Consider the following 15,856-nt stretch of genomic DNA (forward strand, 5'->3'; position numbering starts at 1 on the left):
TATGGATGGTTAGTATACAATAAAAACAGATTAAGCAAACAGATGAAGCAAACACAGAAGCAGAGAACGTCTTGAGAAAAGCAGTTTACTGGCATTAAAAATACAAATTTTGTACAGTTCATCTATGGTTTTCTTGTATACATATCCATCATGAGTGAGGCACGGAGAGAAGAAAACTTCTCTGAATCTCCCCTCATGACGCTGTGGATCCAGGGCAGGTAGGCCGAGATCTTCATGTAAACAGCTTTCTGCTCTACGTTGCATGCCTTGTCGAATGAAAGGATGCCAGCAGCGTAAACTCTGTTGGTTTTGGTTTCAAGGAAGGCGAGAGCACCTCCTGCATCTCCAAAGCAAACGTTCTCCAATAAATTGCTGGGTCCTGTGCAGAACATGTTCTCGTCCACAGTTGGAACGCTTTCTGCGACCTTAGATGAGTACTCCCCCTGGCACTTGACCACAGGCAGAGGGAGGAACTTCAGTATTTCAGCGGGAGTGAAAAGCACGCCCCAGCCCCATCCGGCAATGATGCCCCTCTCTCCCTCTTTCTCAGCTAGGTCCTCTCCGTGCTCAGGCAGAGGGATGGGGAAGACTTTGTCGTTGAAGGTCACCGGCTTCTTCAGCTGGATCAGGGCAAGGTCATTGTCCCAGTCTGAGGTGTTCTGGAAGCCTGGGTGTAGGAATACCTGTAAGGAATAAAAAGAAGACATTTTGAAGAAACTCAAGGCTTCATTTCCATGCAAATTGTTGGATGAAAAGCCATGATGAGAGTAATATTTGAAAAGCTAAGGGTAACATTTTTATGCAAATGGATGAAAAATTGCACACACACTGTTTCACCACTGAATTGTTTTAGTGAAACATTTGGAATGAACTCAGGAGAGTCCGAGTTTTGTGAAGAAACCAGAATTTTAATAAATCATAAATTTGAACACCTCCCAGTTACACGTTTTGTTGATTTTCTCAGGGAAATGAAGTTAAAACCTCCTCTGCAGGGAACAAACTTTTCGAGATTTTTTTCTGCAAATGTTAGCGCAAAAGTCCTATTTGCAGTACTGTGTAAAGCCTTAAGGCACCTGAACATGTTGTTTAAAACAATTAATCTCTGCAGTAACGGTGTTTTTGCTTGAAAAATACCCAAATCATAAAAATAGATGCAAGAAAACAGAAGTAATAAGAATTTTAAAAAGTAGTTCATATCTTGTGAGCTAAACTGAAGAACAAATGTGGTTCCAGATTTTTCCTGGAAGCCATCAAAAAGATTTGTTAAAGAGGAATGCTGCCATATTTTTAAAATATCAGCATAATTTAACAGTTAAGATGTAAGCAAAGTCATCTAGAGCGGTTTGGTGTGAAATGCTCTGTTCTAGAGAAACTTACAGACTCAGATTTGTTCACAGTGGTGGTGATAGGAACCAGACATCTGAAGAGTTTAATGCCTCTAAAAGCTCCCTCACAGAAAGTTATTACATTAAATGAACATGTTGCTTAGGTCTTTGTGTTAAAGTTTCAGCCTAAATCATCTTGTTAATCTGTTCATTTTAATCCATTCATGGCAAAATAGTCCCCAAACAAAATATGCATCATGCTTTTATCATTGGTGATGGTGATTTCTAAGGGTTAATTGGCTTGTCCGTGTATTTACCTTCTCCACCTCCACTTCAGTAGAGGGACCAGCATCGGCACTTCGGATGATCCCAAGGTAGACTTTTGGAATTAGAGGCTCTTTTCCCTTTGTGTGTTCTCGAGTCTTCCTCACGAAGAGGTTTCTGCCCGCAGTCAGAATCCACTGGGGTGCGATCAGAGCTCCTCCAGCAAAGCCACCATCCAGAATATTCTTGCTGAGGTACACCATGGCCTGCCAGGGAACGTGGGTTTTGGCCAGAGATCCTCCAACCATACGCCTGTCTCTGTGCACTGTGGATTGAATTAATGGTCAGTGAGTGCAAATGCATGTGACAGTTTGTACTGTGAGCAAGGAAGGAAAACATGACGACTACAAAGTGAATTATTGGCAAATGAGACAATCTCACAACCTTCTTTTCCTCTGCTGGTAATAATTCGAAGTCTTCTTGATGTTCATGGTAATAGCACTCCATTTACCTAGATTGTTCTGCCTTGTTCTGACTTTGTCAGTTGGGCACTGGATAATTTGAGGGCAGCTCGTGGACCTTCCATGTGAAATGTTGAAAGCACAATTTCAATCGCAAATAGACTTTCCAGCCTGATTGAATCTGGGAGAGATTCTGATGAATGAACCCTTCATTATACTATAGTCTAAAACATGTGATAGTGTTAGCATAACCATGCTAATGCATACTAAACTGTATTTGAAAGTTTCAAATACAATACGAAAGTATTCTTGCTGAATATCCACTTTCCAAACCAAAATACATGAAATCTGTGAGAAACTCTCAATAAAGTTGCTTCATTATGAAATACTCATTTTACATGTCGGGCCTTCAAAACAGTGTTAGCATAACCACGCTAGTGCATGCTATCGTTAGCAAAAACCACATGATTTTATCTGCGCTTGACTTCTCAGTTTCTAAACCAAAATAGGGATTGGAGGAAAAGCAATTTTCAAAAATCATGAAATTACAACAACACACTTTAATGGTATCTTTCACGTCAGAGTTCATTGTTATTCATGGCTTGGTTTGCTCCTTTTAATGCTTGGAGCTCAAAGGTGAAGCAGAACCTCAAACTCACACGCACAGCACCTACTTTGTAGACTGAATCATTAGCAGGATGGGCTGATACCCAGAGTCTGTAGCTTTAGTCACACTTAAAAAATGTATAACTTTATCACTGCTACTGTTTTTTTCTTTTATGACTATTCATAATATTTTCTTTTAACTTATTGATTTTTATGACCTTATTGATAATCGACTGTTTCAGTTCAGGCTACCTAGTAGCATCTGTAACACTTGCGCTAACTGACTAGAATATTCTGTACTGCAAAGGACATTTTAGCTTATAGAGGAATACATTTGAAACATTTTGTTTACTTTTTTAACTGCTTATTGTTAAGGAAGCTTAAGCCACAGAAACTGCCCAGATGAGTTAATGCTAAGGCTAACACTGGTGCTAGTCAGAGCAATGGAGATGCTGAGGACAGTTTTCTGTAATGTTATCATTAGACATTGTATTAAGAGATGCAAAGTCAAAGTTTAGCAGCAAAATTCTGCCTGTTTTGAAGAGTTTTGAGCTGTTAATGTGGTCTTACACAGTTTAATCTGAAAAGTTTCAAGAATTAACTGCATTATGTGCTCCTCAGTAACACTTTCTCACCGTTTCTTAGCCTAATAATTCTGGCTAATTTGCTGCCATCATCGTTCTCACTGCAGGTTTGTTCTAAGAGGTTCTGTCATAATTTTTCCTTCGCTTACAGTGGAAGGAAGGCTTAGAGATGATTACGATTGGCTGAGAGGCGTCAAACAGTAAATCAGTAAATTGTCTCATGCCATGCTAATGTATACTGAATCATCATCTGAACCAAACTAAGAAAGTCTAGTAGAAACGAAAATAAATAAATAAATGAAATCATCATATACGCATGGCTAGCCTTCAAAGATTCTTCTTTCATTTGTCAGAGCAACCATTGTGAAATTTATAAGAATGACTAGCCAGTGTGATCCTGTGAAATTGCATTTTTAAATTTTTCTCAGAGAGAAAGTGCTGGAAGGTATGGAAATACTGAATTGAAAATGGATTAACTTCACCTCTGGCTTTCCTGATGGTTGCTATTCCTTTGCCTGAGTCTGTATTGATTTCTGACACTGCTCAGTGCTTGGAGGCTTCTCATGAAACTGATACTGAGGCCAGAAACATAGGAAAACCTCCTGGGCTACGCATAACAGCTCAAAATGTGCAGAACCTTCTACCAGTGATACTTCATCTAACCTCAAACAGTTTCTTACTTTTCACAGCCATGGCCTTCCAGGGAATTGCAGCAGGACATTACATGTGAACATTGCTTTCTGGAGGCTATTTGTTACCTGGAAAGTGCTCTTTGATCCTGTCCATTGAAAGAGTTTCTGATAGACAGATGATTAGACCCAAGAGGAATACTGTTGCAGATAACCTGTGGAGAACAAGATCACATTAGCAGTCCACCTAGCAGATCTTAAAGAAAGTACAACAGTAACAGACTCTGGTTTATTTAAGGCCAGTGCTTTTCTCTGGTCTGTAATATCTGGTGTATGTCTGGAGCTCACAGGAGCTCATTTGCAATGCTTTTGAATGATTCAAGGTTTCTTTTCACCAGTGGAAAAGTTGCAAAGTAGATGATGACCCTGGCTGACCTCTAGTGAGGTAACTTTCAGTTTTGGTCTTAAAAACACGTTGAATAGCCTCCTTAATACTACCCTAAAGTCTCTAGTTACAAAGAGTGATAAGTATGTATTGTGTACATTGGTAAATACAATCTAGTAGTGTTATCTTTATTTGAAGGCTCATTTGCCGTAAGAATTCATGTGATTTCTAGTTTTCTCGTATTTTGTAGTTCTCATAAAAAATCCTCATACCTCTGAGATGAATAAGCGCACTGAAGAATGTGAAGAATTTACATACTGTAAATTCTATATATTGTCTTAAATTATTAGTAAAGTGTTTATTTTTTACAAAAATGGCTGCAACTGTAACAACTGCAATTTCCCCCTGGGATCAATAAAGGAATCTGAATCTGAATCTGAATCTGAAGCTACACTACACAAAACTTCTCTGGTGGAAGAACATTTGCAGAAGAACATTTTGGAACATCATTTGTACTTCAGACCCCTTCGCCGAGGAGATGAATCTGATGATTGCGAGTGCATTGAAAAAGCTTTCAATGAGAACTTGTTGATCTTCCAAGGATCTACGTGAATTATAAATTGTCATCATATCTTAGTTAAATCAAAATAGTGAATATTTTGCATTTGAGACCTAAACATCAAGCCGGACCTTTTTTTTTTGTCTGTGTGTGTGAGACGTTGATGGGTAAAGATGCATGATGTGGTCTGAAATACACTGACCTGAAGTCTTTAGGGAAAAATCCAACACTTGTGAATTTTAAAGGATTATTTCTGGCTTTAATATCAGTAGTGATATTTATTTCAATAATAACATAAGTCTTATATAGTGTAGCTTGAAATTAATATAACTAAGATTCTTTCCCAAGTAATTATGGACCATTTCTGTTAGTCTTTACATCATGAATGTTCTTAAAAATGGAGCTATGAGGTTTTGATCAGACAGCAGTTCCTGACTGAAGCACAGTAAGATAAAGAAGAATAGTGGGAACTTACCACTTCATGATGGAACTTTTCTTCTGGCCAGAGGTTCTTGCTGTGCTGTGGATGGCAGCAGAATTTGATGCTCAAGCCTGCAGCGTTATATATTTATACCTAATTCACTCCCTCTATTCCCGAAAACCACAGGCTGTAGATGCCCAAATTTCACAATCAGGGAAGCTCCAGGCTGGTACAGCCTGGTCTTTGGACATGTTCCACTTTGGGGAATTGAGCCAAACAAGCAGCCTTGGAGAGTGAGTTTGTCAGTTACCACTCACAAAGGCACGTAGCTGTGTGTGTGTGTGTGTGTGTGTGTGTGTGTGTGTGTGTGTGTGTGTGTGTCAGCTTTATGCCATGTATACACTCATGTTGTGGGGACCTTTCTTACTTGTAGGGACTGACTTGTGGTAAATCATAAAATTTTAAGGTGAAGACTTGTTTTAAGGTTAGGGTAAGGTTAAGGTTGGCATTAGAGTTAGGGTAGCAGTATTTATGGTTAAGGTCTGGCTAAGTCTCCAGGTAATGAGTTGAAGTCTATGTCACGTCCCCACAATCCACAGAACCAAATGTGTGAGTGTGTATGTGTATGTGTGTGTGTGTGTGTGTGTGTGTGTGTGTGTGTGTGTGTGTGTGTGTGTGTGTGTTGGTGCATGCTCCCCATGGCTCAATCAATCTCAGCTGGTGGCACAAAGAGCACTCAAAGTACATAAGTACCAGGGTTGAGTAATGGCCTTATTGTGAAAAATGCATAACAGTCGTCAGCACAATATGCCTTAAATTTAACGAGTATGCATAATGTTCGCAAGCACAATGTGTAATTTTTGATGTTTCAAGGAACTGACAATGATACAAATGATTTAGTGCACTTCAGTGAAATGGTGGTGTATGTTCTGTGTTAAGGCTTTCCAGAAAAATGCAAAAGTTTGAATATCCTCTGTCCAGTTACATGCCTTGTTGATTAGAAGTGAAAATAAGTTAACATGTCCTTCACAGGGAACACACTTAAATATGTTATAGATCTGCAAACTGTATAGCACAGGTTCTATTTATTTGCTGAGATTTACATAGTGGAATAAAACAAAACATAAAAATGAAACATTTCACACACAGGCCATGTTTTAGCTTTGCTAATATAGGAATGTTTTACCACTTTACTTTGAGGGCCACAAACTTTGAAGGCCTGACAGAGATTGTGTAGGATACGGGAAATCGCATGTTTCTCTTTTGCAAATACAGTATTTGTATTTGAAGGAGGACGCGACAGTGTTTGAGGTTCAGGGTATGTCAATTCTATGCATCAAATTCTCCTTATTCAAATATTCCAATGTCAAACCAGTTTTCCTTTATGGCATCGTTCATTTTTCATTGCCAAAAAAAATCAAGCAAGAAATATATATTTCAGACTTCAGAAAAGACTCTAATGCTAAGTATAGCGTAGTATAGTAAAAGCTACCAGTTACAGCTGTTCCCAACAAAAGCTAAAAGGAGTCAGTGATGTTATGTTCCCATTGTTATTTTCAAAGACCCACTAACTTTCATACAAGCAACTACACATACACACCTCAGCTGCCTCACAGGTTCTTTATGTGCATCTAAAATGGCTAAAGGAGATTTTTTTAGATATGAGGTAATCTACTTGCACAATAAAGGGGGATGTCAAGGGAAAAGCAAGCAAGATAAAATAGGATTTCTAACAAATGATTTGGTAGACCACCAAAGCCATCATATAAACAGTATGTGAAGCTTTCATCTTTGAGAGAGAGGAGAAAACTCAAGCTCAGATCTGAAAACATCCACAGGTGTTTCTGTAAAGGATGTAAAGAAGCCCTTACTGAGAAAAATAGACAATTTTCATTAGCGAAACTGGGCACCTGAGATGTGCAGAAAGGTTTTATGGAATTCTGATATTAAATTCGGAATTGCAATAACATGGATCTAAGAAAGTACAAGGAACTTCTAAGACTGGACTTTGCAGGTGTGAAAATATTGCTGCAAATGTTTTGAAAAACTGAAAGCAGGTCATCTGAGAAGAATAGAAGTAATAATAAGAATAAAGAGTGGAGATGCTAAATAGCTTAAGGTATCAGCTGCATTTTCTGTTACATAAATGTTTATAAAATATATCTATATATTAAATATATAAATATGTCACTATTCAGTCTTTCCATCATATAGGTCTTTATCACAAAGACCTGCATGAGCACAATGAATAACTCCTGTAATATTATGATATTGGCACCTTAATTATTGCATTCATTCATATCCTGCATTAAGGCATACATGGTAACTTTATGCATACTCGTGATGACTCTTGATACATTACATGAATAAATTAATGGTTTATCATGCATAGTTTGATGTATTTATGGTATTCTATGTACTCTTATTGTAAGATGTTTGCATTCTTGCATAAACTAAAATGATTTAACAAAATATACATCAAGCATAACATTATGTTTTTATGCTCATTCTATGCTTGTCTTATCAGCTCCACTTACTATATAGGTGCAATTTGTAGTTCTACAATTACAGACTGTAGTTCATCTGTTTCTCTGCATACTTTGTTAGCCCCCTTTTACCCTGTTCTTCAGGGGTCAGGACCCCCACAGGACCACCACACAGAGCAGGTACTCTGTGCAGGTACTTAGTGGTGGATCATTCTCAGCACTACGGTGACACTGACCTGGTGGTGGTGTGTTAGTGTGTGTTGTGCTGGTACGAGTGGATCAGACACACCAGTGCAGCTGTAGTTTTTAAACACCCCAGTGCCACTGATGGACTGAGAACAGTCCACCAACCAAAAATATCCAGTCAACAGTGTCCTGTGGACAGTGTCCTGTTACCACCAACGAAGGGCTAGAGGATGACCAAAACAAACTGTGTAGCAAAAGATGAGCTTTACATCTACAGGGTGGACCAACAATGCAGGTGCGGAGTGATAGTAATAGAGTGGACATTGAGTGTTTAAAAACTCCGGCAGTACTGCTTTGTCTAATCCACTCGTACAAACGCAACACACTCTAACACACCAGTATCACTGCAGTGCTGAGAATGACCCACCACCAAAATAATACCTGCTCTGTGCTGGTCCAGTGGGGGTCATGACCACTGAAGAACCGGGTAAAAGGGGGCTAACAAAGTATCAGAGAAACAGATGGACTACAGTCTGTAACTAGAACTACAAAGTGCACCTATGTAGTAAGTGGAGCTGATAAAATGGACAATGAGCGTAGAAACATTTTACAGATCTTTAGACGCACCTTGTTGTATGTTTTACTAACAACTGAAGGTTTTGCAGCATACTACAGTTATGTATAATGCTATAAATGTCCATGTTTATTTAGAAGATAAATTGTGTAGGGTGAAGGCTGCAAATACGCAATGAGGTATTTGTCAATAAGTCTGTGTCAACAACTATGACAGGTCCAGCTACTTCCAGCTGCAATGGAAATGTTCTAGAGCAAAGTCCACCTGTCCATCCCGTAATGGATATTACTCACAGGGCTCTGTGAATAATGAACATCTCACTATATGTTCAGTACATATACCATGTTCAAATAAACTGCTTCCTATCACTCTGGCAAATGTTTCTCTATCAATGTGATAAGTTTATTACACTCTTTAAAGAAAAAAAGGTTCTACAAAGTGTTCTTTGAGAGAAGCTACAGAAGAAGCACTTTTGTTTTTTTAAAGAACCGAGTTGAAAATAGAAATTTGTGTAAAACCTTTTAAAGGATCTGATAATGTAAAGTCTCTATACCAGTTTAACCCCTTAAAACCCCTTATTATAAGGCTTATTATATACTAAAGTTTATTATTCGGTAACTTCAGGGATGTCTGGGCTATTCTTAAGTTCTAGAGGTGTGTAATAAAACTTTAGGCCTGCCAGTGGACCCTGGCTATTTAAGGGGTTAAGGGTTCTCCTTAGAACCATAAGCTTATGCGGATGTTCTCTAAAGTTCATATGGGTTGTTCACACTCACACATCTCAGTTGCGAAAATCAAATGAAAGGTTCTTCTACAGGCTCATGCAAATGTTTGAACACTGATGGTCAAATTCCACATTTTGTTGATTTCCTTATTGACAATATGTTAACACATCCTTTAAAGGGAAATGAAATATGCAGTTTTCTGCAAACATTTAGCGCACAGTGGGTGCCATAAGTATTGCACAAGCCACGTTGCATGCTTTATTTTTCCCACATTATGTTCAATTCTGCAAGTAAACAGTAGCTCTGTATTCAACTCTACAGTTCTCTGTAAAGTTGTTTTTTTATTCTGATGTGTTTATTTTCACTTACAAAATCAATGTCATTTGATGAGGTGTGCCAAAACTTTTGCATGCAAGTGAATGTTACCTTGCAAAGGCACCTTTATGTTTTTTGAGAGAGCAGATTTTAAGATACATGATATAATTTTCAATGATAAGTTTAAACTTGAACGTTATAATAGGGGATTCATGTATAATTCATTTTAATATTAAAATTCACTTAATTTTGTTGCGAATTATCTAAGATAGTAGTTCCTGAGCATTTTACAGTCCTGTACCCTCTCAAACATTAAACTGGTTGCCTCTCACTCTTAACATGAACGCATGCATGTACTGCTATGATGCATGAAACATTTAGTCCTGTAAAATCAGCCCCCATTAATATATCAAACATTTATGATGTGATGTCACAACACACCAGATGTACTGAATAAATAAATAATGCTAGGGATGATTCTAAGGCCTGTAATGTAGGTGTGGTCCATTTTGGAGAGCTAATGAAAGCAGAGAGATGAGAAAGAGGAGTGAACTTTCATCAGTTGTAGTCACAAAGGCAGTAGCACAGGCAGTGGTCAATGTGAGGGCAATATGAGTGATTTTGTTGCTGTAAAATAACAGTGAATTAAAATGTCTTCATAAACATTGGGAGTTTTTACCTATGCTTCCATTACACAATTCATGGTTTTATGGTTCTCGTTATGACCCCATGTTTGACCCCTTCAAGACTTCTTATTATCACTACTGCCATGAACAATTCTGATTAGGTTGCATTTCACATTAAAGCAATCTGAACAACATTGGGCATATTTTAACAATTAAATAATGCAGAAATTTTAATGTTCACATTGGTGGCTGATATAAATGAGCATGTGGGGCTAAGCCCTTTATTTTTGCCTCCACACCGTTTTACTGGTAACTGAAAATAAGCTGATTACTTTTAACTTCTGTGGACCCAACAACAATAGCATCACCAAAAAACTCCTTAGGAAAATTATGATTTGGCTAAGATGGGGTTTACATCTAGTCCAATCTGAACTTGAATCTTATCATGTTGTATTGGCAATGTTCAATGTTGCAATTTTGCTGTTAATGGGTTGCTGTTAAATTCTCCATTTGGAGGGGAAACCATGTCACAAAGTTTGCAAAAGATGGCCAAAAAGATGCTTAAAATATGAGGCACAGCTCCAAAAGTCTGAATGTACATTTACACAGTTGACCTACGATTAAATACTTTCCCTTTGATTCTCTGATTTTTCTTTTTTTATCCTGTTTCATGCTCCGCATCTGTAAAACAGCTTGAAGCAAAACCAGTTTTCAACATTTGAAAAAAATAGTTTCATTTTAAAAAAGGGGTCAAGAGATTTAACTGAGGAATTTGTATGAAACAGATTCATGTTTACTTTTTATATCATTAATGTTATGTTACATTTGAAAAATATGCATTTTACTTACAAAATTAATTTGTCACATAGATTGTGGTCACTGTTGTTATCAGGACTCTCATGTCACATTTTAACACAGTATTTTCAGCTCTATTAAACTGCTTCCTTGGGTCAAGGCTCATAAGAGAGAAAGCATCTCAAGGCCTGAGAAGGCAAGTTCACCTTTGCTCACTATATTTCTGGGTAATATAGCGAATGGCTGGGTAATTTAAAAAAAAAAAAAAAAAACACCATATATCATTTTTATTACTGGTTTTAAATAGTTGCTCAAAGTCGCCTGACCACCAACAAGTCAGCCAATTTACAAAATCCTCAGTTTTACCCAGAATGTCACTGATGCCACCGTCACTGGTGTTACACCATATTCATAGAACACCAGTGTCTTTAGAAATTGATATTTAAAAAAAATTTATTCACCTGGATTCTCACTCCAAAAGGACTAATGACCCAAATATACTGTGATTGTTCTGTTAGCTTGCTATTGCATTAGGTAATGGGGCACCTCAACATTTAAACATTGAAGTGTGTCCTGTGGTTCATGTTTATTTGATTTATTGCAGTAGTTGGGAAGGAGCTTTCAACTGTGATGCTCCAGTGTGTGAGCTATGGCTAAATATTATTTTTTAGCACATATTCTTCTGTGCTGCATGTATGAACCGGGTATCATCAATGTGTTACAATACAAACCTGCAACCCTCAAAGCCCAGCATGATACCCATAGGCAAAAGTCGGAGAAAAAAAACGGAGAAAGGTGGCAACTATCTCCTAGCAACACAAGCCAACTCACTGCATGGTCCAACATTTACAGTGATGTGGGCAATTGGAAGAACGAAGTGCATAGCCTTGACCATATACGCTTCTCCACAGAGAACAAGGGGGTGCTTTTTCAATGAACGCTGGAGCTGCTTTGTAATGAGTTCTAATGTTATTGGCTCAGTTGATGCAAACTGAGGGCTGTGCAGCCTCTCCAGCAAGCCTATGTCTTTTATAACATGAATCACTCTAATCCAAAGTGGTCCTCTGTTACTGGGAAATCTGATTGCTAGATAATAAACCCAATAAATGCAGATGATCGAGCTGAGCCAGCCTACCAAGTTCTGTGTACCTGAGGGTGGAGATCCTGTTAAATACGCCAGTTATGTAAACACAGAAGAAATTAATGTTATTTTTGCTTCATGAAATCTGCTAAAAACAGTGAAACATGTTAGTGGCAATGCTTCCCTCTACTGTGTTATGTACACAATTATGCACATCTATATATGTTTTGTTTGCCAAGATTGAGGAAATGAAGCTTTCATTATGCTCTTGGTGTTGCTGTGGAAAAAGCATTTGCAAGTGAGAGGAGGTGTTTCTCAATAAGGCTGAGCGGAACTCATTGAACGTTCATTCATTCTCTTCAAGGTCAGTTGAGTGAAAATGCTGTGTGGTTGGCCTGTTTGATAGTATGCCTTTATGCCTCGAGCTGTAAGGCTAAAGACCAGAACACCTCCAAAACAGTGGTCTGCATTTTGTTTTTACAACAGGCCCACATTTCAGCTTTGTCTTCAACCATGTCTTCCTAATGGCAAGTGAAAGGCTTTTAACGTTGTCTTTATTAGTCTGTGATCTATTAGTTTTATCTAACACTGGATATTTTAATAATCTGTTCTTGCTGGGCATTTTCAGACATAATTTTTGAATGTAGCACTTTTGAGGCTAATTTGCTACTGACTATAGCCTGCATCGTGAAGGGTTTTTATCTGAAACAGCTCATGTGGTTGACATTTTGCTTTGCAAAAAGCTGGTTAGGCGAGCGGCGTCAGTGGTCGGCGTGGAACTGGACTCTGTGGTCTAGGTGACCGAGAGAAGGACTCTGCACAAACTGCTCTCCATCATGGAGGATGATGGCCACCCGCTGCACACCATCTTGGACAGGAGGAGCATGTTTAGTGGCAGGTTGCTGTCACAGAGCTGTCATTATATGACGTTACCTGTACATATCTGCGCATATTTAGTCAGTATTGTCATTATACGACGTTACCTGTACATATCTGCACATATTTAGTCAGTATTGTCATTATACGACGTTACCTGTACATATCTGCACATATTTAGTCAGTATTGTCATTATACGACGTTACCTGTACATATCTGCACATATTTAGTCAGTTTTGTTATTATACACCTCTCCCTATACATATCTGCACATATCTAGTCAGTATTGTTATTATATGCCGTTACCTGTGCATATCTGAACATATCTAGTTGCACTGCCTCTTTCATCTCAGGTTATAGATTTTATACCAGATTGTTGTATTTTTCTATTTGTAGATAGGAGTTTTTTATATTTATTCTTTGTTATATTGTTTACACCCTTACTATTGTTTCTGTCCTGTGTTCTGTGATTGCTACTGGCTGTTAAATTTCCTTAGGGATCAAGAAAGTATCTATCTATCTATCTACAACCCCAATTCCAATGAAGTTTGGACGTTGTGTAAAACATAAATAAAAACAGAATACGATGATTTGCAAATCCTTTTCAACCTATGTTCAATTGAATACACTACAAAGACAAGATTAATATTCAAACAGATAAACTTTATTGATTTTTGCAAATATTCACTCATTTTGAATTTGATGCTTCAACAAGTTCCGAAGAATTTGGGACAGGGGCAACAAAAGACTGGGAAAGTTGAGGAATACTAAAAAAAACACCTGTTTGGAACATTCCACAGGTGAGCAGGTTAATTGGAAACAGGTAAGTGTCATGTTGGGTATAAAGGGAGCATCCCTAAAGGGCTCAGTCGTTCACCAGTAAGCATGGGGTGAGGTTCATCACTTTGTGAACAACTGTGTGAGCAAATAGTCCAACAGTTTAAGATTCTCAACGTGAAGTTGCAATGAATTTAGGGATTTCATCATCTACAGTCCATAATATCATCAAAAGATTCAGAGAATCTAGAGAAATTCTCTGCAAGTAAGCGGCAAGGCAGAAAACCAACATTGAATGCCTGTGACCTTTGATCCCTCAGGCAGCACTGCGTTTAAAAACCGTCATCATTCTGTAACAGATATTACCACATGGGCTCAGGAACACTTCAGAAAACCATTGTCAGTGAACACAGTTCGTCACTCCATCTACAAGCAGAAGTTAAAACTCTGCCATGCAAAGCGAAAGCCATATATCAACAACACCCAGAAACGCCGCCAGCTTCTCTGGGCCCGAGCTCATCTGAGATGGACTGACGCAAAGTGGAAAAGTGTCCTGTGGTCTGATGAGTCCACATGAGGCCAGCATCTCTGATGGTCTGGGGGTGTGTTAGTGCCCATGGCATGGGTAACTTGCACATGTGAAGGCATCATTAACTTCAGATCTGAAGTTGGGACAGGGGCACATTGGCACGTTGAGAAACATTGTTCTCAACAATGTTGTTCACAAAGTGGTGAACCTCGCCCCATCCTTGCTTGTCAACGCCTGAGACTTTCAGGGATGCTCCGTTTATACCCAATCATGACACTCACCTGTTTCCAATTAACCTGTTCACCTGTGGAATGTTCCAAACAGGTGTTTTTTGAGCATTCCTCAACTTTCCCAGTCTTTTGTTACCCCTGTCCCAACTTCTTTGGAACGTGTTTCAGGCATCAAATTCAAAATGAGTGAATATTTGCAAAAAACAAAGTTTATCCGTTTGAACATTAAATATCTTTTCTTTGTAGTGTATTCAATTGAATATAGATTGAAAAGGATTTGCAAATCATCGTATTCTGTTTTTATTTATGTTTTACACAACGTCCCAACTTCAGTGGAATTAGGGTTGTAATCTTCCACCACTGCACCAAAATAAGCTTCTAGTACTAATGTGTCAGTCAGTGGATTTGAGTTCACGTTCACAGCTTGCACTTCAGATGGGCTCATTCATAACTCTGGAGCGGTTTGTGGGCTGACAGAATGTACTGAATAGTGATGTGGGGCTATGAGGATGTATAATACTGCTGATGTCTTGCAGCCACTCCACTCTTTGTGCAGAAAAGTGTTACATAACACCTGCGTGGGTCCATCATACTCACTGTGTGTCATACTACCACTGAAACATCGCATGGCCTCCAGCCACTCTGCATTACTGCCATATGTTCTCATGCATGGGTTAAAGAGCACAGGTCCTTTCTATCCCGCCCACGGTTTATTAATACAAATAAAATGAGACGTAGAGAACATGAGTGTGAAGCTTTATCTTGAGCAGGTTTGACCTCACAGCTTGGCCAACCTCCATTTCTCATCTCCAACATTCTGTGGACCGGTTCAGAAGAGAACGGAATCATACCTTCGGGGTCACAACAGTGCTTTATCAAGTCATTGCTTAGCAATAATGGTTTACGCAGAGTAGCTTCTATGCTTGCATGACTGCATGATCTGATTTAGCCTTCAGTTTAATTTTCTGTTTTTGCTAACTTTAGTACAGAACAGCACCGATGCTAAACTTCTCTCTATTTCTATTTATCTCTTGTGGAATTATTAGCCTTAGTATTGTTCATATTACTCTTTTAAGATGTATTATGTTTAGCATTGAAAGCTTAATGGTCATATTGTACAATTCTAAGAGCTAAGAGTCAGCACATAAGGCTGTGTGCTGACTAACGGTGGAATACACAAAGATGTCAGATAACAGGAAATACCTCGAAGCTAATAGTAGTAGACCCTGGGATTAGCACACCACACATGTGGTTCATCTGGTCAGATAAGCAGAGCCATTGTCTGGAAAACAGGGGGAGTTGGTAAACACAGGGAATACCTTAAGCTGACCTTGTAGACGCACTCACGTCTCGAGCGCACCCTTAAACTTTTATGATGTGGATTAGTGAGATGGCCTAACGCACACATTGGAGGCTGGGGT

At 38.6% G+C, this 15,856-nt stretch overlaps 1 protein-coding gene across 1 annotated transcript; it reads right to left on the reverse strand.

Moving 5' to 3' along the window:
• Nucleotides 1-65: 65 nt before the first annotated feature.
• On the reverse strand, nt 66-5,411 carry LOC108435909 (haptoglobin). Its single transcript, XM_017712045.2, has 4 exons — nt 5,289-5,411; nt 3,999-4,084; nt 1,643-1,914; nt 66-683 (listed from the first exon to the last, which is right to left on the reverse strand). Exons 1-4 carry the CDS (start codon nt 5,294-5,296, stop codon nt 123-125), a joined length of 927 nt encoding a protein of 308 aa, XP_017567534.1. The 5' UTR covers nt 5,297-5,411; the 3' UTR covers nt 66-122.
• Between the last annotated feature and the right edge of the window lie 10,445 nt (nt 5,412-15,856).

The sequence above is a fragment of the Pygocentrus nattereri genome, chromosome 15 (genome assembly GCF_015220715.1).
Source record: "Pygocentrus nattereri isolate fPygNat1 chromosome 15, fPygNat1.pri, whole genome shotgun sequence".
Taxonomy (NCBI): domain Eukaryota; kingdom Metazoa; phylum Chordata; class Actinopteri; order Characiformes; family Serrasalmidae; genus Pygocentrus; species Pygocentrus nattereri.

What these genes read in the sequence shown, in the direction of transcription:
- LOC108435909 (XM_017712045.2), bottom strand. An exon ending in GATCAAAGAGCACTTTCCAG is followed by an intron (nt 1,915 to 3,998) that starts GTAACAAATAGC and finishes TTCAATCCACAG; the next exon opens with TGCACAGAGACAGGCGTATG. An exon ending in CTGAAGTGGAGGTGGAGAAG is followed by an intron (nt 684 to 1,642) that starts GTAAATACACGG and finishes TATTCCTTACAG; the next exon opens with GTATTCCTACACCCAGGCTT.